Here is a 20,444-nt window from a genome sequence, read left to right as displayed (position 1 = left end):
TGTCACTGCAAAGATCATTCTGAAAGCAGGAGGGGGGAGGGAGGGGAGAAGGAGGGGGAAGGAGGGAAGGAGGGAAGGGGGGGCAGGGAGAGATACGCACCGACAACAGCAAGCCCTAGGCATATGACAGTCAAATTAGGCAAAGTGGGTCTTTTTCTCTTACTAAGACTACCCACAAAATATTAGAGCAAATATAAAATTGAAATGGGTTGTTTCTTTTTCTTATTCCATTCCATTCCATTCCATATGTATGTATGTATATATATATATATATATATATATATATATATATATATATATATATATATATGAGCAATCTGCCCTCTTGGAAAGCAATAATAATAATAATGATGATGATGATGATGATGATGATGATGATGATAAAAATTAGCCTTAAAGTGGGTCACTTTGGGTGAAAAACAAGAAGGAAGGTAGCCTAAATCTGGGAGTTCTTAGTGAGAGGAGGCAGGCAAACTACAAATGACTGATGAGTAGCCTCAGAGGTTTATTACCCACTCATTAGAGAACTTTAATCGTCTTTCCTCCTTAGCGCTCTTCAATGACTGTTGTTCCAATCAGAGAGTACAGTTTTTTCTTAACAAGTCGAAATCCTGAGCTGAGGATCACTGTTCGCCTAAGGCCAGACGAGAAGCGCCCTCTGCTGAAAAAGAAGTCCCTGAGGCTGGTCCACGAGCAGGTCTCCTGCTTAAACACAAGCGTCAGCTCAAAAGTAGGCACCACGCTAGCATCACACACAATCCGATCCAGTTTTTTACAGACATTTTCGATTTCCAAGTTCACGTGCAGGACACAACCTCGAAGGCCGCAGGGCTCCGTGGAGGAGAGCCGCAGGACATCCTGAGCAATTCTCTGGGTCAGTTTCTCGGGGACCAAGACTTTGGAGCAACCGAGTTTGGTTTGCTTTGATTTGGACAGACAGTTCTCCAACATTTTAGCCAAATTCTGGCATGTTGTCTCTTCAAATACCACCTCACTGAGGTTGGGCTCAGGGACAACATAATCCCAGTAGTCGAAATCTGAAAGAAATCAAAATTTTAGAGAAGAGAGAGACAATATCTTAACTGAAGACTCCGATCGATAACGTGAATAGGTTAGAACAACTTTTCTTTACATTTCTGTGTCTACCCATAGTCTTGAGGGTTCTGTGGCAAAAGTCTATCTGTCACCATCAAAGATTACTAGTGATTTCCTTTCTTGCTTGCTCTCCCGGTAGGGGTTTTCAAGTTTATTTTAGTATTTTCAAGAGAACACGCAGAACATGTGGAATAAAAATCATTATTTTTCTTAACAAAGTCCTGTTGGCATACAGAATGAATGCAAGTGGTCTTAGGAAAGTCCACCACAGTACCAATGAACTATTGACATGTTGTTTTTCTTCAAAGTCTTTACTAGCATGGCCTGAAGGTGCAATTTTAGCTGTGACCTGCTTGATTGACAATTGATTCTTACAGAGGAGAGGCCCTTTGAGGTCCATGAGGTTATTTATAACTGGGCTGGGTAGGTTTTTTTTTTTCTTTCCCTTAGCTGAGCAAAACAAAACAGACCCAGGAAAACAAAGTTAGGTTTGCTCAGAGGGGAAAAAAAAAAAAGATAGCTCTGCATTTTGGTCACCTACCTTCCAAATTAATCCTACTGCTTGGCAGGGTGCCACACCACACAGTGACAACAGTCTTCTTCACTTCTACCTCATGTGTTCCCTTAGGTCACTGCTTTTCTACTCATATTTTCCAAATCACATTCGCATTTTAACCTATGTCTTATCCACATTGAAGACAGACAATTTTAGAGTTTGAATTTTATCTTATAGATGAGGGGGATTGAAAGAGCTTAAGCAATTTAATCTGTGCCCACACCACTCTTTGACAGTAGAGTAGCCTGTTAACTGAGAGACTGATGTCATTTAAACTTGTAAATGACGATTTGTTGTAGGACCAGAGCTGTTAAACTTTTCTTTTGACGTTAAGAATGGCATAGTGGGCACATTTCACAATAGAATCTTACTTAGTAATGAAAAAGAATCCATTGATACAGGGGGGATATAGCTCCAAAATATTAAGCTGTGGGAAAGCAAACAGAACTCAGAAGAACATATACTGCATTATTATTTAACACTTCAAAAGCAAAACTAAGAGAGTAACAAAATGCTGAAGGACAGTTCTTTGGGGACAGGAAAGAAAGGGACTAGATGGCAAACTGGCAGGGAAGACTTCGGGAGGAAAATGTGGTGGTGCTGGTTACACAAGTGAATGCATGTCTTAAAACACACCCCGCTGTACACTTAATGTCCCAAACCGTGAGGGGTAGGGAACTCCATCCTCAAGAGCCTGTTGGCAGACTGGAACAATGCAGTACTCTCCTTCCGTTTGTTTCTGGTGGGCAGACAATGCTAAAGAAGTTTACACAGACATCTCAGATGGATTTCATAGTCCTCTGTGTCTCTAGGAGGAAATGAAGTCTCGCGCACCCCAGGCAGGGAGACGCTTACACTACTGCGACCTTCGGATAGGAAAGAGGTGGACAGCCCAGGGTGAGGGAGGTGGAGGGGGGGCACTCACCACTTAGCAGACTCCCAGGGTCATAGCCACCGTCCAGCAACTCTGAAATGCTGGTAGAGTTCTTACTGCTCAGACTGCCCGTTGCAACCATAATCAACGGCTCTGTTTTCCTCGCGGAGCAGAACGATCTTTCCCTAGGCTCTGGGAGGAAAAAGTGAGATACGTTTGCAAAAGCACGCAAAAAGTGCACAGGCTCCTCAGAGTCCCGGCATCGCCAGAGCGAACTAGCCCGGGCACTGCCCTTCCTAAGGGAGGGACCAGCCTTAGTAACTCAAGTTGACAAAGATCCTTGGAGCACAGCCGCCAACTACAGCCAGCAAGCTAGCTGAAAGCACAAGTGGGAAGCGACACTGCCCACTCCCACAAGCTCCGGCCACTCACCTGCTGTGTTTTCACCAATCGCCCTGGGGTAAACCGAGTCAGACGTCCCGCAGGAACCAGATCCTGGGATAGTGGCCCCAGCACAGTCCCGCAGCGAGCCGAAGGCTGCGGGCCACCGCGCCCACCAGCACAGTCTGCACCGGCCACTCCTCCTCCGGAACAGAGAGCGCTTTATAGGTCCAGCCTCCCGGACTGGCCGGCACGCCCACCTGCGCCACCCGCCGGCCCGTGCCCTGGCCCGCCCCTGCCGGGTCAGGTCGCATTTCAGTTCCAGCCGAGGCTGGGGCCCAGGCAAGCCTCTGGGAGTTAAGGGTCAACCTCGTGTTGCGCAGACACCTGCTGTTTCTTGGGTAGGGCACTGTTCACCCTGACTGAAATTTACCTAAGGACCATCTCCCTTTAGCCCACTAACCTAGATTATCTGATGTGAGCCCCTGCCCACAGCTCCTGTGCTTCCGGGCTCACACTGCCTAGGAAGTGTGAGTCTCCGCTAAGGAGCTTTTCAGGCTGCAGGAAGGTCCAGGTCCTGTTAGTCATGACCCGAGGCTTTGCTGTGTCATCCTCAAAAAACTACTTGGCTTAGTTGAGTCGGTGTCCTGTGAGAGCATCCTTGAGGGCCAGGTTCCGACGTCTAACCCTTCAGTTCCAGTGCGTGCACCCAGTCTCCCGCAGGTGGTCGGATGTGGCAAGGGCTCCCTAGCTTCAGCTGCACTCAGGAATCAATGTCGCATTTTTGGGGGATGCCACATCTGTGACTAAACCGTTTTCCTCCGCGGCCAGGGCGAGCCTGGCTCTGTTCTAAGACCTGGCTTTGGGAAGCGCAGAGCTTGAATTGAAGGAGGCCACTGCCAAGAAACAAAACAAAACCACTGAAGGGATCTCTGTTGCCTGCTCCACCCACAGGATAGTTAGGAGCAATCGCCGTTTCCAGAAGCTGAAGTACCTGATGGGCCTGTTTTGGAAGGGGTTTAGGCTTTAGCGGTCTTCAAAAGGCTTCGAGGCAGGAGAATAAAGAATTATCGTGCTGAAATAATCTCCGTGACTGTTCTTGGGTGGGGGGAGGGGAGTCCTGAGCGAGAGGGAACAGAGGGGCTCACACACCCATAAAAGCTAGATGCCAACCCTTTTCCCTTCTAACTTAGTAAGCCACCGTCTTCCTGCTGCCCTGTGCCAGCACACAAGATTTGCTATGGGTGGGCACTCCCAGCCAGGCTGCTGAGGTTGCAGGGGATCATAAAATGAAGAAATCTGGGGGTTAGGGGTGCGCATTGTTCCAGGAGAGGCTCCAGCACTACTCCCAGCACTTTGGCACTGCATGTGCAAGGACCTGCAGGTTAAGGCCTTGAAAAGCAGGATCAGCTGTCCAGGCTAAAAACTCTCCGTAAGAAAAACAACAACAGAAGTGGTAAAGAGGGTGTGATAAACAGGTCAGTGGGAGGACACTCGCCGGCAGGGCAGCAGAAACTAAAGCCAGCTTGAAGGTCCATTTTTAACTCCACCAAAGCAGCTGCACCGGCCTCAAGGTCAGGCCGGCTAAGGAACCGGGTGCTGATAGGCCAGCGGAAAGCAGATTTCCACATCTATTTTAATAACAAAAGTGGAAAACAAGCAAGCCCACATAAGCTAGTGAGAAAGAGTCCGTCACTAGCAACAGAACCTGTTGTCCTTGTTAATAACAGCTGCTTCTTGCCTGCTTGGGGAGAGAGATTAGTATTAGGATAGTAAATGTTGAGAAAGACACTGGTGAAGGATCGAGAAAATGTGCGTTTCCACTCCTTAGGCTACTTAGGTATAATTCATAAGAACTGCCACTGGGACAAAGTTATGGAAAATTTAATAGTGTGGTGTTTACTCTCGGCTCACCTAGCTACAGTTTTGCATCACACTTCAGGATCTCACTGCGGAAAAATAGTTACCCATGTGCAAAAGATTTCAAAGGACAGCGTTCTTTTTGACTCAATGAGTGATACTATCAGGTGTTACAGGGCAGAGGGAATCACTGGTGTAAAGCCTATGCCTGCAATAATTGACAGATCCTTTTTCTTCAGTTCACTCACAATGATTTAAAAGCCTTCTCTCACCAACTTTCATCTTTGCGTCTAAGTAGATGTCTTAAGGAAATGAAATATTTTAAGGATTTAAACCAGAATCAAGGAAAACCAAGACCACAGTGTTTTCTTGTTGTAAATACTTCACTCAAGTTTTTGAAAATGTGGATATAGTTCATGAGTAACAGCAAACTCATCATACTGTTTCATACTGACATATTTCAGATATTTATCAAAATGCAGTACGTTTTCCTGCATCTCTAATTCTGTAAAAAGTATTTGTGATGGTGCTCAAAATAAGAGCTGTATATGAATAGAACTAATTGGTTGAACAATCTACTTGCCTGCTAGCAAATTATCAAAATCATGAGTAAAAGCCTTTCATTTTAAGGAAGCTTACTATTTTTACCCCTGTGGTTTACTCATCTAACATAGAAGAAGAAAAATAGCAGTATCAAATGGCAGCCATAGGTGATGTGTACGCAAACGCTGAAGGTCTGGGCCCCCTGGTGTAAATACAGCATTCACAAAGTCACCACTCACATCAACTGTACTTACACAAATCCTTGGCTAGAGACAGCCTGGGGGAGGGAGGGCCTGCTTTGCTCACAGTTTTAGGGAAGACAGTCGTGCATGATTATAGGGAAGGCATAGTGGCAGGAACTCTAGGCACCTGGTCATGGTGTTGGAAAGCAGGAAGTGGTTAGCAGACACTGGTTACCAAACCCAAAAGCCTGCCCTCAGTGACCCACTTCCTGCAGTGAAATGTCTCCTCTCAAAGGTTTCAGACTCTTCCAAATCACCACTATTAGCTGGAGACCAAGTGTTCAAATACATAAATGTGTGCAATTTGTCGAAGGCTTAGTGAGGGGACTCATCACCATTGCTGGTCGGAAATACTAGTTCTCCACTGCAGCTTATTGTTAGGATAGAAGAAAATCTATGGTCTTGTGTAGGCTCAATATTCTTAGCAAATATGTTTTATTACGAACTTGTTCACCAAGCGTACATCCCTTATAACCCAACTAACCGAAACAATAGGAAAAGAGGATTAAAGAATAACAAAACCTTAAGGATATCAGTTCTGAGGAATGATTCTCCTGGCATAATCAGCAGGGTTTCTTCTGCTAGAACCTGGAGTAACCAGAACCCGGAACCACAGCGGGAGCCCGGGAGCCCCAAAGCCTTCCCTCAAGTGGTTCACTCTAGGAGCATCTCAAAGTGAAGCGATGAACAGCCAAACTATCCCAAGTCTCCCAAGGCCTTGCTGGTGGTCACTGTTTCTGCTGCCGGTCTTTGATTCCAGTCGGCACAACTGTAAACTTTTAATGTTTGTGGTTTCTGGAGCAGTTCCAGAATTTGCCTGCAATCCTTTCCCAGGCATGGCTTTGGCACTGACTGAGAGGTGAGCAGAGGGCTGCCTTGCCTTGAGGCAATCAGCTTACTGAATGCAGACGGGTCGCTCACTTGGAAGACAGGCTCCTCTCTCTCCTTCTCTACAGGAGAGCTGGTCACATTCTGGGAACCGAGGTTCTCTTTTTTCTGACTGCTTCTGTAGAGTGGCTCCACCATACCTGTGTTCAAGGTGGGCACCGAAGTGCGTGGGCTGCTGTTAGGCAGGACTGACAGCCTTCCATGTTCTCACAAGACCGTTCCCCATCCCACACTTGGGATCATAACAAAAACAGAGTTATCTCTCCTTCTGTCTTCACTGTTTGCAAGGTATTTGGGAAATATTTGCCATTGAATAAGAAATTAAAAAAATAGAATCCATTCACCACTGTGTAGGTAACTAAGTAAGGAGACCTGATGATGCTATGTAAGAAAATAATATGACTGTAAAGTACGGAGATGGCAAGATGCCTTGGAGGGTAAAGACCCTTGCTGCCAAGTGAGAAAACCCAACTTTAATCCCTAGGATCTACAAAGTAGAAGACAACCTACTCACAAAACTGTCCATTTGTGTATCACAGTACACACACACACACACACACACACACACACACACACACACACACACAGTAATACAATAAAAATCCCCACTGTGATATACAGTTACATGTGTTAACTTTTATTAACTCAAGAAACATTTTGTAGAAATAAGTGAAATTTCCAGACAATTACAATTATTGACTGTAGAATCCCCTAATTTTTTTTATGTTTTTCATTTTGTTGATATCACTCATTTTTACTGTCGTTGAAAACACTCCAACCAGTGAGATTCCCACTAGATGACTGTGCATGCAGTATGATATTGTACTATATATTGTGACAGGATTTGCATTCGGCAAGTTAGCATGAAGTCTTACCTGGTATAAAACAAAACAAGTCACAATATAGTACAATACACAATGCCTGCTGTTAAAAGCCATATCTTTCAGGAGCAGAAGGCATTGCAACTCTAAATATAATCAGAAAAACTGTTACCATAGTGACATATTGCTCAAAATAGTTGTATGATTTTTATTCTAGTCATAAACAATGACATATATTGTCCCTAAAAAAAAAAGTGATGTGTTTAAGCGCATACAAGATCTATAGTCCCTTATTATGACACAGAAAGGCTCACAGGTCAGGTGACTAGTATCAGACAGTGTCAACCAGGAACATGGAGGGGGTCACTGATATTTTTCTACAGTTACATCTTAAAACTTTTCAAAGTCTGCAACTTGAGCGCACCAGCATGATATATCTCTTGCCCTGGAATTCTTGATAGCTGTACAATCTACATGCTCATGTAGGTGTCTACCCGTCAGCAGTACCCCTCTATGAACGAGCTCAGTGTCCTGATCTCCTGAGCTGGTCTTAGGTGTTTGTCATCTGCATTGTGTCCCATGACTGCTACACACTATTTCATGGCAAAAAAATTGGTGGGGCTACTGCAGAACAGGATTGAACCTGAATCCAAAATGTGGAGTAGATACCGGATTCCTTTGGGTGTTTCAAGTGCCATTCTGAAGATGTAAAGCACGCTGAGTTAAGCCGTGGATGACTCCATGATGTTCATCTCAGCGTGCAGGAATTTGGTACATGGGCTACAAAGCCCATTTGCCTAGGCTTGTATCTCAGCAAAGGTGTTTGATAGCTTGGTAAATATGAACAAGGAACTGGACATGTCTGTTTGAGCAATTTACTTTTTAAGACATGAATGAAAATAAGCCTTCCTTAACAGGGTTGTGAGGATTCAGGTAATGAGAACAAAGCTCTGTGTAAATTTAAGCCATGATCAGGACCCCTGGGCCCAGATCCACCCATGATAATATTCTTCTTGTAGATTTCTAGGACCCTCTGGATCCTTCTATTTCTCATTTCCTATGCTTCTCTCACCTAGAGTCCCAATAGGATTTCCTCCCCTCTGTTCCACTTTCCTGGTAAGTGAAGGCTTTCGTGGGACATGCCCCTTGGGCTAGTGTCCAGATATAAGTGAGTATATACCATTTGAGTCTTTCTGCTTCTGGGTTAACTCACTCATTATGATCATTTCTAGGACAATATGTGTAGTAAACTTCAAACCCCTACCCAGATCTAGCCAATGGACAGGACATTCTCCACAGCTGAGTGGAGAGTGGGGTCTGACTTTCACACGATCTCTGGTGCCCCCTATTTGACCACGTCCCCTGGATGAGGAGGCCTGGTGGCACTCAGAGGAAGGATAGCAGGCTACCAAGAAGAGACTTTATACCTATGAGCATGTATAGGGGGAGGAGGTCCCCCTCAGTCACAGTCATAGGGGAGGGGAGTAGGGGGAAAGTGCGAGGGAGGGAAGAATGGGAGGATACAGGGGATGGGATAACAATTAAGATCTAATATGAATAAATTAATAAGATATATTTTAAAAAATGTAAGCTATGATTATAGTGACAAAATTTACTATAACTTAAAAAAAAAACTCCAGTGTTTTGGTGACATTCTTATGATAACATACCTGGGAGGATGTTTCTATGAACTCGGTAGTATATATAAAAGTTTTATCACTTTTTACATAGGAATTCATTTGATGATCAACATTCAATAAGAATTGAGTATTAACTGCAGAAGGCACTGAAAATACAACAGAATGCTAGAAAAAAAATTGTCCCTATCCCAGGAGAATTACGGTTAGAACAGTAGATGATAATTAGCACAAGATCGTCATTGTATTGAGTCACTCTGTGCTGTTTCCATGACAGAATGCCTAAGATCGGATAGTCTATTGGAACAGAGACTTGCTTCCTACAGTGCTCAATTCTGAGAAATCCAAAGTCGGTGGGGGCCCGAGTCTGGGAAGATCCGCTGTTGTGTTGTTCTGTGCAGAAGGCAGAAGACCCATGAGGGAGGATGAGAGGGAGGACAGGGAAAGGAGAAGGCACGGGAGAGAAGGAAGGAGACAGAATGGAAGTGGAGAGGGAGAGAGATTCAGTCCTCATTTAGGAACTCAGTCTTGTGATGACCAGGCCTCTCCAGCCCTGACTCGTAAAAGTGGAACACTCAGGACCTAACCCCCTTCTTCTTCTTCTTTTTTTTTTTTTTGGTGTTTATTTATTTTATTTATTAATTTATTCTTGTTACATCTCAATGGTTATCCCTTCCCTTGTATCCTCCCATTCTTCCCCCCCCCCCATTTTCCCCTTATTCCCCTCTCCTATGACTATGACTGAGGGGGATTACTTCCCCCTGTATATGCTCATAGGGTATCAAGTCTCATCTTGGTAACCTGCTGTCCTTCCTCTGAGTGCCACCAGGTCTCCCCCTCCAGGGGACATGGTCAAATGTGAGGCACCAGAGTATGTGAGAAAGTCATATCCCACTCTCCACTCAACTGTGGAGAATGTTCTGACCATTGGCTAGATCCAGCACACAACAAGAAAATTTGCTCAACCATGTTCATAGCAGCCTTATTCATAATAGCCAGAACATGGAAACAGCCTAAGTGTCCATCAGTAGAAGAATGGATAAAGAAACTGTGGTACATATACACTATGGAATACTATTCAGCTATTAAAAACAAGGAATTCCCGAGATTTGTGGATAAATGGATTGAGCTACAAATGATCATAATGAGTGAATTAACCCAGAAGCAGAAAGACTCAAATGGTATATACTCACTTATATCTGCATATTAGCCCAAGGGGCATGTCCCACGAAAGCCTTCACTTACCAGGAAACTGGGACAGAGAGGAGGACATCCTATTGGGACTCTAGATGAGAGAAGCATGGGAGAATAGCAAAGTAGAAGGATCCAGAGGGTCCTAGAAACCTACAAGTAGAACATTATGGTAGGCAGATTTGGGCCCAGGGGTCCCACTCAAACTAAGGCACCAGCCAAGGACAATACAGGCGGTAAACTTTAAACCCCTAACCCTCTTCTAAGGCCCGATGATCAATGCTTTCTGCTGTCACTGGGGATTCATTTCCCAGCTGATGAACTCTGGGGACATATTCAAACTGCATCAGAACGAGGAACTCAGAGGTGACACAGGTAAGACAGCAACACTGAGATGTACACTCTAATATATTTTTTAATGGACATTTTGTCGCCTTACTACTCACTGTGTGTTTCATGGGCATCACTTAGGAATTTGCATAATACAGTCTCAGGCCTCACCCTATATCCACTGAAACAGAACCTCCTTTTAAACAAGAGCCCAAATGATAGCCAAAGTTTAGAAAGTAAGGGATTTTAGTTGAAAAGAATAACAAAAAACCATTAAAGCTATTTTAAAACCCATAAGACAATTTCCAGGCCAATTAATAAAAATATCCTAAAGCATGTATTGTGTGCAAATGCAGCCTGGAGGTAAGGTAGGTGAATTCCCGCCCAGGCATATGTCTGTTGAGCCTCTATAATTTCAAGACAGACTTAATGCCTCTAATGAATCTAATCCATTGTGTGTGGTTCCTAGCAATTGTGCCTGGCTCATAAAACTACACGCAGCTCTGTGAGGCAGCCTGCTTGTCAGAAAAGACTGTATTATGTAAAAATTAAGTCCTATTTCAATAAACCTGAGGCGCTATAACATCCTGAGTTATGTTTCAACTCAACAAAGTAGAAAGCGACAAGGCAACACATGAAGGGCCTTTCATTGCAGAATGTGTTTAAAGGATCTGTGGCAAGTCGTAGTGGAAACAGCCAATTAGGAAGAAATGAATTAACGCAGGAAGATATACACATCTTATTACCTCTGAGTTTACCAAAGCGGGTAAATGCCATTACACAGGCGCTTATTTCTTCGGCTGTAATTGTATTATGAAATATCTTCTAAAACGTTTGGGATTTGAAATATGCTTGTGACTGGGACTGTTTTATGGGTGGTATATAATGTGATGGCAGAGAGAAATCACTGAGGCTGAAATGAAGTGGGGCTCTAAGCATGATGAAGGGCATTTGGTTATATAACATGATCGATGTATCATTTTTCAGTTAACCAATAACTGATACCAAGCAAATTAACTTATAGGATTACATAAATACTCTGCAGTTGGCTCAGGGGCCAGTATGCTAAGAGCTTACTAGGTAGAGCTCACTTGAGTGTGTATATATTTGACTTTAGACTAAGTCAGGTGTTCAGACACCAGCTCTGCCCTAAGTGGGCATCGTGACACTGACTTAAATCCTTTGCAGGATTTCTTTATTTGTCCTGTGAAAGATGAAGTGGCACAATAGGTGTTAAGTTTGTGCCATGAAGCTGATGCTGAGCTCAGTTGGAGGTGCTTGTTCTAAGTATACCCAGCAATGTGAGTTAGCTCACTTGAACACACACAATGTTACCTGAGGGAAAGGGTCAGACAAAGCCTAAGGAGCCCTTAGAAAATGTGGCTAGGTTGCTCATTTTTTGGAAAGGATTCTTGGTATTCCGAGTGTCACATGGGACAGCAGAAATGCCCAGACGGGATGTGATATTGAGGATAAGGGTGATGATCAGTTCAGCTGCAGCCTTGGGCTGGCTAATGACTGGAGCACAGGCTCCTTGACTGCCCGACTCCTGTGAGCCCTCAGTGTTGCAGGAACTTGTGGTCTCAGATGTGTGCTGGCTTCATCTGGTGGGGTGAAGCTGTTGACAGGGAAGAAGGCGTGGCATCTAATTTACATATTCCTCCTCTGCAGCTGCACAAAAACCAAGCATCAGAAAATAAACAGTGAATAACAAAGCAGCAATATTGCTTCTTTGCTCAACTGTCTGTGAACTAAGATTGATAGTATTTATATCTATCACCAGCATAAATAACACTTATGAAAAAACATACATAAAATATCTTCAAATTAGTAAGTTTTAAAGCTGCTTTCTTGGAAGTTGTGCTTAAAAAATATAGAGTCAACTTAGAAATTGCTTATATATTACTTTTTTGAAATTCTAAAAATATTTTTTTCATTCATTTATTTATTATAATTTAATCATCTTACATCACGATGGTTATCCCGTTCCAACCTTCCATCCCTATTATGCCCTATTCCCCTCCCCTAGTTCTCTGACAGGGGTCACTTCTCCCCAGCCATCTGACCACAGCACACCATGTCTTATCTGGAGAGCCTGCATCCCATTCCTCCCTGGGGTGGGCCTCCCTGCCAGAGGGGAAGTGATCAAATCGCAGGCAACAGAGTTCATATCAGAGGAAGTACCTGCTCCTGCCACAACTGTGGAGAATGAGCTGTCCATTTGCTATATCTGAACAGGGATCTAGGTTCACTGCATGCATTATCCTTGGTTGGTGCAACAGTTTGGGCAGGCTTCCCTGGGTACAGATCTGCCAGCCTTGAAGGTCTCCATGTGAGGCTCCTGAACCCTCTGGGTCCTTCCATTGCCCTACTCTTCAATGCCACTGTCAGCGTTCTGCCCAGAGTCTAGCTGGGAATTTCATCATTTGTCACAATCCCCTGCTGGGTGGAGTCTCTCAGAGGACATCTATGTTGGGCTAATATCCACATCCTCACCAGCATGTGCTGTCACTTGAGTTTTTGATCTTAGCCATTCTGATGGGTGTAAGATGGAAGCTCAGAGTCATTTTGATTTGCACTTCCATGATGACTAAGGACAATGAGCATTTTTTAAAAAGTGTTTCTTGGTCATTTGATATTCCTCTGTTGAAAATTCTCTGTTTAGCTCTGTACCTCATTTTTCAAATAGAGTTATTTGGTTTGCTGATGTTTAATTTCTTGAGTTCTTTATATATTTAGGATATTAGCCCTTCATCAGATGTAGGGTTGGTGAAAATCTCTTCCCAGTCTCTAGCTGTCATTTTGTTCTATTGACAGTGCCCTTTGCCTTAAAGAAGCTTTTTAGTTTCATGAGGTCCCATTTATTGTTTATCATAGGGCCTGAGCCATTGGTATTCTGTTTAGGAAGTTGTCTCCTGTGCCAATGAGTTCAAGGCTCTTCCCCATTTTTTCTTCTAACAGATTTAATGTGTCAGGCTTTATGTTGAGGTCTCTAATCCACTTGAATTTTAGTTTTGTGCAGTGTAATAAATATTCTATGGATCTCTAAAGTGTTTGAAGACCATCTATGTATCTATCTATTCCTTTGAAAACATATACAAGAAACTAAATAAAGCTTATTCTGTAATTAAGTAATTTAGTATCTAGTAAGATTTATAGGTGTCTAACTACCAACTTTTATCTCAGACCATTCTGAACAGATTATTACAGTTAGTTTTCACCTTTTCAAATGAGTTGCACATGTATAATACATTAAGTAAATGTCAAACAAAATGATCTTAAGTTTAACCAGCATACAATATACAGTTTAAGTTTCTATCAACATACAATATACAATACATAAAGCAAAAGTTGAATAAAATGGTCTTAAATTTCTATCAATCTACAATACCAATGTAAAATATTTGAGGCTAGTAGACCAATAATCTACTTTTTAATTCTATAAGTTTTCTTCTATGATTTTGTTGAAAATATTTTTCTGGGCCTTAGAGACTGGTATATTCTCTATCCTCAATTCTTATTTTTCTTATTTTCATCTTTTCATGGTGTCCTTGATTTCTTGGGTGTTTTGTTTCAAGAATTTTTTAGATTTAACATTTTCTATGATGGTTGCAACAAATTCTTCTGTTGTATCTTTTACACTTGTACTTGAGATTCTTTTCCTCTGTGTCTTGTATTATGTTGAAGATGCTTACCTCTTCTGTTCGTATTTTCTTCCCTAAGTTCTTTCCAGGCTTTCCTCAGTTCTTGCTTTTATTTTTGTTTACATTTTAATCTTCAGATCTTGAACCATTTTATTGATTTCTGTCACTGGATTATTTTCATTTCTTTGTGCTGCCCACCACATAGGGAAAATTTACTATTGTACTAAATAGGAAATAACAGAATTTATTAAATTCACATTTCCTAGTTTTCATGAGTCTTTCTCACATATGGAAATATAAGCATATACTAACATATGTGCATTCCAATTTTCATTATTTTTAGAGCATATGCATGCATATATGTTCATGTATGTGCTTGTTTGTGGTGTGTGTGTGTGTGTGTGTGTGTGTGTGTGTGTGTGTCCATGTGGATACCAAAAGTAAACCTCAGATGTCAAAGTCCAGTCATTGTCCACTTTGTTGTTTTGAGTCAGGGTTTCTCAGGGCTTGCTGATAAGGTTAGGCAGGCTGACTAGTGAGCCCCAGGGATCAGCTTGTCTCATCACCTCTTGTCATTTATTGTTTTTTTTTTTAACTGAGTGCAGTTAAATGCCTCATGCTGTGAATGTTGCTATGGAGTATGAGGTGTGTGTTGTATGTGTTTCCATTTGCATGTGTGTTTCCATGTGTCTGTGTGTATAATTACACATTGGTGAAAATTCTAGCTCAGCTCAGTCTGGCTCAATAGTCCCTAGATACACTATGACAGTGGGGGACTTTACTATGCAACCAGTTCAGTGAGAAAGACAAGGAAAACACAGGCCGACTTCCAAAGATTTAGTAGAACATGAAGAATGCAAAATATCTAATTAATAGTTTTATATTGGTCACATTGAAATGGTAAAATATTGGATCTATTGTGCTAAATAAAGTATATTACTAAAACTGATCTCACAGGTGTCTTCATGTGCCTATTAAATGCATGGCTAGTAAAAAGTATAAAACTTCACAGATGGCTTACTGTTTGGGTCACATTAAGAAATATAGGACTATAACATTCTATATCTTCCCCAAGAGGAGAATTATATCTACTTTGTACATATATGAGGATTGGAAAATTTCATTTATTCTCTTGAGACAAAATCTTGTGCATGTCAGCTTTACTTATTGTTTTCCAGGATGAACCAGAACTGGATATCCCCTGTTCTGCCTTAGTTTCAGGATTATAGGCATACACTACCATTCCAGCTATAAAAATCTTTTGAAAAAAATTTGAGGTACTGGAGAGATTGCTCAGTGGTTAGTATCAGTTGCTGCTCTTCCAGAGGACTTGAGTTCAATTCTGAGAATTCCCACTAACCAACTATTACTCCAGATTAAGGGAGATCTGACACCCTATTCTGACCTCCTCAGGCACCAACAGACATGTGACATATGTATATTTCTGATATCTATCTGTCTATCTATCTATCTATCTATCTATCTATCTATCTAATCTATTATCTATCTATCATCTCTCTGTCTACCTATTTATCTACCTACCTACCTATCTTATATTATTTATCATCTATCTATCTATCTATCATCTGCCTATATCATCTATGTATCATAATCATCCATTATATATCATCTATCTATCTATCTATCTATCTATCTATCTATCTATCTATCATCTATCTATCTGCATATGGAGACTTACAAGAAAGAATCAGGTAACTAGACTATAGAGGCTGAGAAGTCCACAAAATACCATCTGGATCTTGGAGAACCAGAAAAATTGGTAGTGTAATTCATTGTGAATCTACAATTCCAAGAATCAGAGGGATTGATGCTGCAAGTCTCAGATTGGGGCTAAAGGTCTGAGAATCCTGAAGTGGTAATGGCCAACAGCATATAGTTGTTCCAGCTTCAAGAGTGAGAGAATTTACTTATCTTTCTTCCCCCTTTTCATTCATCTTTGGGTCTACACATACTATATTGCCACTGCTCACATTAAGAGGCTGTATATTTTTCCTACCAATGCAAATGCCACTAGCCTCTGGAAATAGATCCCAAAATCACATTTCGCTAGCTATCTGAGAATCCCTTAGCTCATTCTAGTTGGTATACTGTTTACAGTATAGTTGCTTAATGCAACTCCACTGGAAAAGCAATACCATAAAACAACAACAATAACAAAAAAAGTCTACAGCATGCATCTTCAATGGTGCATCCATTGTAACTTCCTTGGAAACATCAGAAAGGTGTCAATAAAAGACTATTAAGAGAGTCTAGTGCAGCTCTGGCCAGTGTGGGGAAGTTGGACACATAATCCTATCATCTCACTGAGAAGGTGTTAGCATTTGATAGTGGCTCGGAGAAGAGGAGTCAGGGAGACCCCAATCCAAACATTAACTGGACAACATAAGCTGGGGCTAAAAAAAAGGTATCTGAGAATTGGATGGGAAGGTTTGGGGGCGGGTGTAAAACAAGCAATTGAGGGGTGAATATGTTCAAAATACATTGCATACAATTCTAAGAGAATTAATAAAATATATTTTTAAAGAGAGGGTTTTGCACAGAATTGATTTTAACAACAAATTGAACTGAATATGTTCTGGGTGGAGTTAAAGACCTTACCTGGTTAGCATTCTGGCTTGCTGTGTCTCAAGAGTTTCTGCCTGGCCATGATCCTCCAAACCAGATTTGTACCTGTAAATAAGCAGAGTGAGGCCTGTGCTTCTCCAATAATGACACAAACCTGTTCTTGTTGGAAATTCTACTTGTTATTAGAAATACAACTTATATACATCAGGCATATTTGACAAGAGATTGCTACTCGAGATGGTGTAGCCAGTTGAGGCCCTGTCAATGGCCTAAACCCTAATTCTATTTTTGCTTTGTTGGCAACATTTCCCGAGACTGAATGACCTGGTGTAGTTTGGAATTGCTTGTTTTACTACCTCTGGCAAAGAACATTTTAGATTGTATGTTGTTTATAAAATGGATACATTAGAGGATACATTTTCATTTGTCTATCTACCCTTTAAAAATAAGCATATTCAGGATATTTTTTGATGGGATAAGAGCTGTTTTAGGTTAGGTCAAAGAATTAACATAAGAGAAGGAAGAAGTTTTGCCTTTGTGTTAGCTCACTGACCTTCTCAGAATCCCTGACCTTTGAATTAGGAATGTAAAACCTATGATATTTTGGTTTGTTGATTCATGTTCAAGGGGTATCTGCTATAGTTTCATTTTACTGTCAATCACCATGACCTAGAAAAAATGTCAAAACTACTTTCTGGAATCTAGGTTATGGGTAACGTTGAGCTTAGATAAAAAGCAAAATAAAAGGGGCCTTTTTGCACTTACTAAACTTGCAACTATCCTGTCCTGGAGAGAGGGCCAAGAAAGATAGGTAAGTTCATGGCAACTGGGCTACCACACTCATTCAGTGTTTCACTGATATTTAAAAACATTGAAAGAAAAGATGAGAACAATGAATGATTCACAACCTAATAGGAATAGTTGGCACAGTGATTAAGTAACCAGTTGGATTCATTTCTAGAAGAAATATAGCATTAGATAATTTTCTAAAAGTTTTCTAAAACTTGACTTTGTAAAGATAGGTCATTTTCCCCCATGGACAATGTCTCCTTTCCTAAAAGAAATCTGGTCTACATAGCACAGTTGGTCTTCTTATGGGCACAAGGGACCCCATAAGATGCCACAGACCCCCTTATTTTGTGGTCTAACTATGAGGCATCCCCCAGAAGCTCATGTGCTAGTCTTGGCACTATTTTTAGAGGAGCTGGAAGCCTTAGGAGGAAGAGCCTCCCTAGAAAGAGTAGGGTACTGGGGCATAGCTTTGAAGGCATATCCTGTTCTGGGCCCCTCACCTTTCTGCTTCCGGTCACTAGGAGATGGTCATCTTTGTCCTCCACACTCTCTCATGATGTTCTGCCTTAACTGGGTACAGAGATGGCATGGCTATCTGACCATGAGCTGATACTTTTAAACCATGGGCACAGATAAATATCTTCTACTATTTTGTTGTTTTTTTATTTACTTTTTTCTTAGATATGGGGGAAGAACAACAAAAAGCCTAACTCATACATTTTCTGATGCTATTGTTGGTTTTTGTTTATGTCAGAACCAACAGTCTTGTTTGTTGAGTCTCTTAGTCCATGGCAACCTGTTCCAAAATGTCATCACAAAGTAGCCCTTGCTAAAACCAGAAAGGAAGGGGATTTTATCTTGTGATCCTTTAATTTTTTTTATTTAATTAATTTACTCAGATTACAACTAAATTGTTATCCCATCCCTTGTATCTTCCCATTCCTCTCTACCTCCTGCTTTTACCCTATTCTCCTCCCCTATGTCTGTGACTGAGGGGGACCTCCTCCTCCATTATATGGTCACAGCCTCTCAAGTCTCATCTTGGTAGCCTGCTTCCCCTTCCTCTGAGTGCTACCAGGCCTCTCCACCAAGGGGAAGTGGTCAAATATGGGGCACCAGAGTTCATGTCAGAGTCAGTGCCCGCTCTCCACTCAACAGTGGTGCAAACTCTGCACTAGCTACTTCCGAGGCTGGCTTTCTAGGGCTCCCAGCCTGGGAGCCCCACCTTCTCACTGAGAAGTGGCTGTCTTCCCAAGGCTGCATGCTGCAGGCCCTACCCATGCACTTCCAGCCCTTTAGAAAAAGGACTCTCAGTGCTCTTAGTTTTAGGTCCTAATGCATGGTCACTACGCACAGTGGGTGCACTGTAAATCCTAAAATATTAGATTGCTTATAGTTTTTAAATCTCATTTAAAAAAATGAACGAGTTAGATGAGAGATGAGAACAACAACAACAATGACAACAACAACAACAACAACAACAACCTCAATAAATGTGGAGAGAGGGGCCTTAGAACCCTTCATTTCACACACTTTACACAAATGCCTGTCCTGCAAACACATGAAACTCATCTAGTTTTCTTTTGCTTTTTTTCTGAGTCAGACAATAATGGAATCTATAATGGCCTCAAACTCTCTATGTAGAAAGCCAAACTTTGACTCTTGGTCTTCTTGCCTCTTTCTACCAAGCTCTGAGATTATAGGCATGTACCATGTCTTGTTAATATGAACATGTATGTTTTGGTTTTCTTTCCCTTAAGATACATTGTAAAGCCCTGGTTTAAACACTATGGAGTTTTCAAAATAAAAAATATTGAAAAAGAAATACATTAGTCCCTACTTGCTCATGGTCTGGGGGATACTTTCTAAGATGCTTCCTGGAAGCCTGAAACCTTGGAAAGTATCAAATCCTACTTATACTATATTTCTCCTATGCGCGTGTGCACGCTTGCACGCACGCGCGCGCACACACACACACACACACACACACACACACACACACACACTAAAATTTAACCATGAATTTGGAATAGGGAGTCATCAACAATAGCAATAGCAAAAACAGAATAACTGAGCAATATACTAAAGTGAACTTAATAAGGTTATTTCTCTTTCACACATATAGAATGAAGATAAAACATTAATATTTTTGACTTGACTTTGACAGAGAAAGAGTGGCCATTCATTATTTTGTATGTGTTGTAGCACAGTCTTTAGGACTGGTTGTGTCCTAGGGGGCTATGCATGGTTTACCCAGTAATTTCAGTTGATTTTAAGATATAACAAAATCTTTTAATTAAAAAAATCACAACACTGATCCCAGGATGGGGAATCTTCCCCAATGTTAGAGAGCTGATGGCTAGAAGAATAGGGCCCAGGACCCAGTTTTGTCTAGTTTGCAGGGAGAGTTTGATTTTCAGTAAGTTCAACACCTTTGACTACTTACTATAAACATGGGACTCCCTCATTCCTCCTTATCATCTCTAAATCGCTTTTATGGCTATCTGAAAATTTACCTTCTTGCGGGAAAGTGCATAATTAGATTATTCAAACTTTCTTCAGGCCAATGTCTCTTCAGCCTGTAAGAAACTATCTCAGAATGTTTATCATTAACACATTATCTGCTGACAGAAAAAGGAAACAACGGTGTCTAGATGGTTTGTCATATATTTCTCTCCTAAAATAAATAATTATCTATTTCCATTCCTTGGCACTCAGTGGATGTTCTGAGAATACTGATGACCAAATACTTTGTATTTCTTCCTTTTCTCACATTCTTTTCCTCTATCTGATTTTCTGTATGCCAGTCTAGCCTGCAACTAAAATGTAGTGGAGGTTGCATCATCTTTGGGGCCTACTGTTTTGAAACAGTGTCTTCTGGCTTCTGGTGGGTTTAAAAAACAGTAGTATTTTATTTTTTAACTTCCACCACATTTAAGGCCAAAAATATGGAGGCAAACAGTTTAGAGTTTTGGAAAACTGGTTGCAAAGGTGGAAAAACCCC

General features: G+C 41.6%; 1 protein-coding gene across 1 annotated transcript; it reads right to left on the bottom strand.

The window, feature by feature from the left end:
* Nucleotides 1-300: 300 nt before the first annotated feature.
* On the bottom strand, nt 301-3,918 carry DDIT4L (DNA damage inducible transcript 4 like). Its single transcript, XM_084755772.1, has 3 exons — nt 2,958-3,918; nt 2,577-2,717; nt 301-1,037 (listed from the first exon to the last, which is right to left on the bottom strand). The coding sequence occupies exons 2-3, from the start codon at nt 2,665-2,667 to the stop codon at nt 547-549; spliced, it is 582 nt and encodes a 193-aa protein (XP_084611898.1). The 5' UTR covers nt 2,668-2,717; nt 2,958-3,918; the 3' UTR covers nt 301-546.
* Between the last annotated feature and the right edge of the window lie 16,526 nt (nt 3,919-20,444).

This window comes from Acomys minous (genome assembly GCF_964271855.1).
Source record: "Acomys minous genome assembly, chromosome: 14".
NCBI classification, from domain to species: domain Eukaryota; kingdom Metazoa; phylum Chordata; class Mammalia; order Rodentia; family Muridae; genus Acomys; species Acomys minous.
The sequence above is the reverse complement of the archived record's forward strand: the minus strand, read 5'-3'. Positions and strand labels throughout refer to the sequence as shown.

What these genes read in the sequence shown, in the direction of transcription:
- DDIT4L (XM_084755772.1), bottom strand. Translation starts at nt 2,667, where the DNA reads ATGGTTGCAACGGGCAGTCTGAGCAGTAAGAACTCTACCAGCATTTCA. An exon ending in CCCTGGGAGTCTGCTAAGTG is followed by an intron (nt 1,038 to 2,576) that starts GTGAGTGCCCCC and finishes GATTTCTTTCAG; the next exon opens with ATTTCGACTACTGGGATTAT.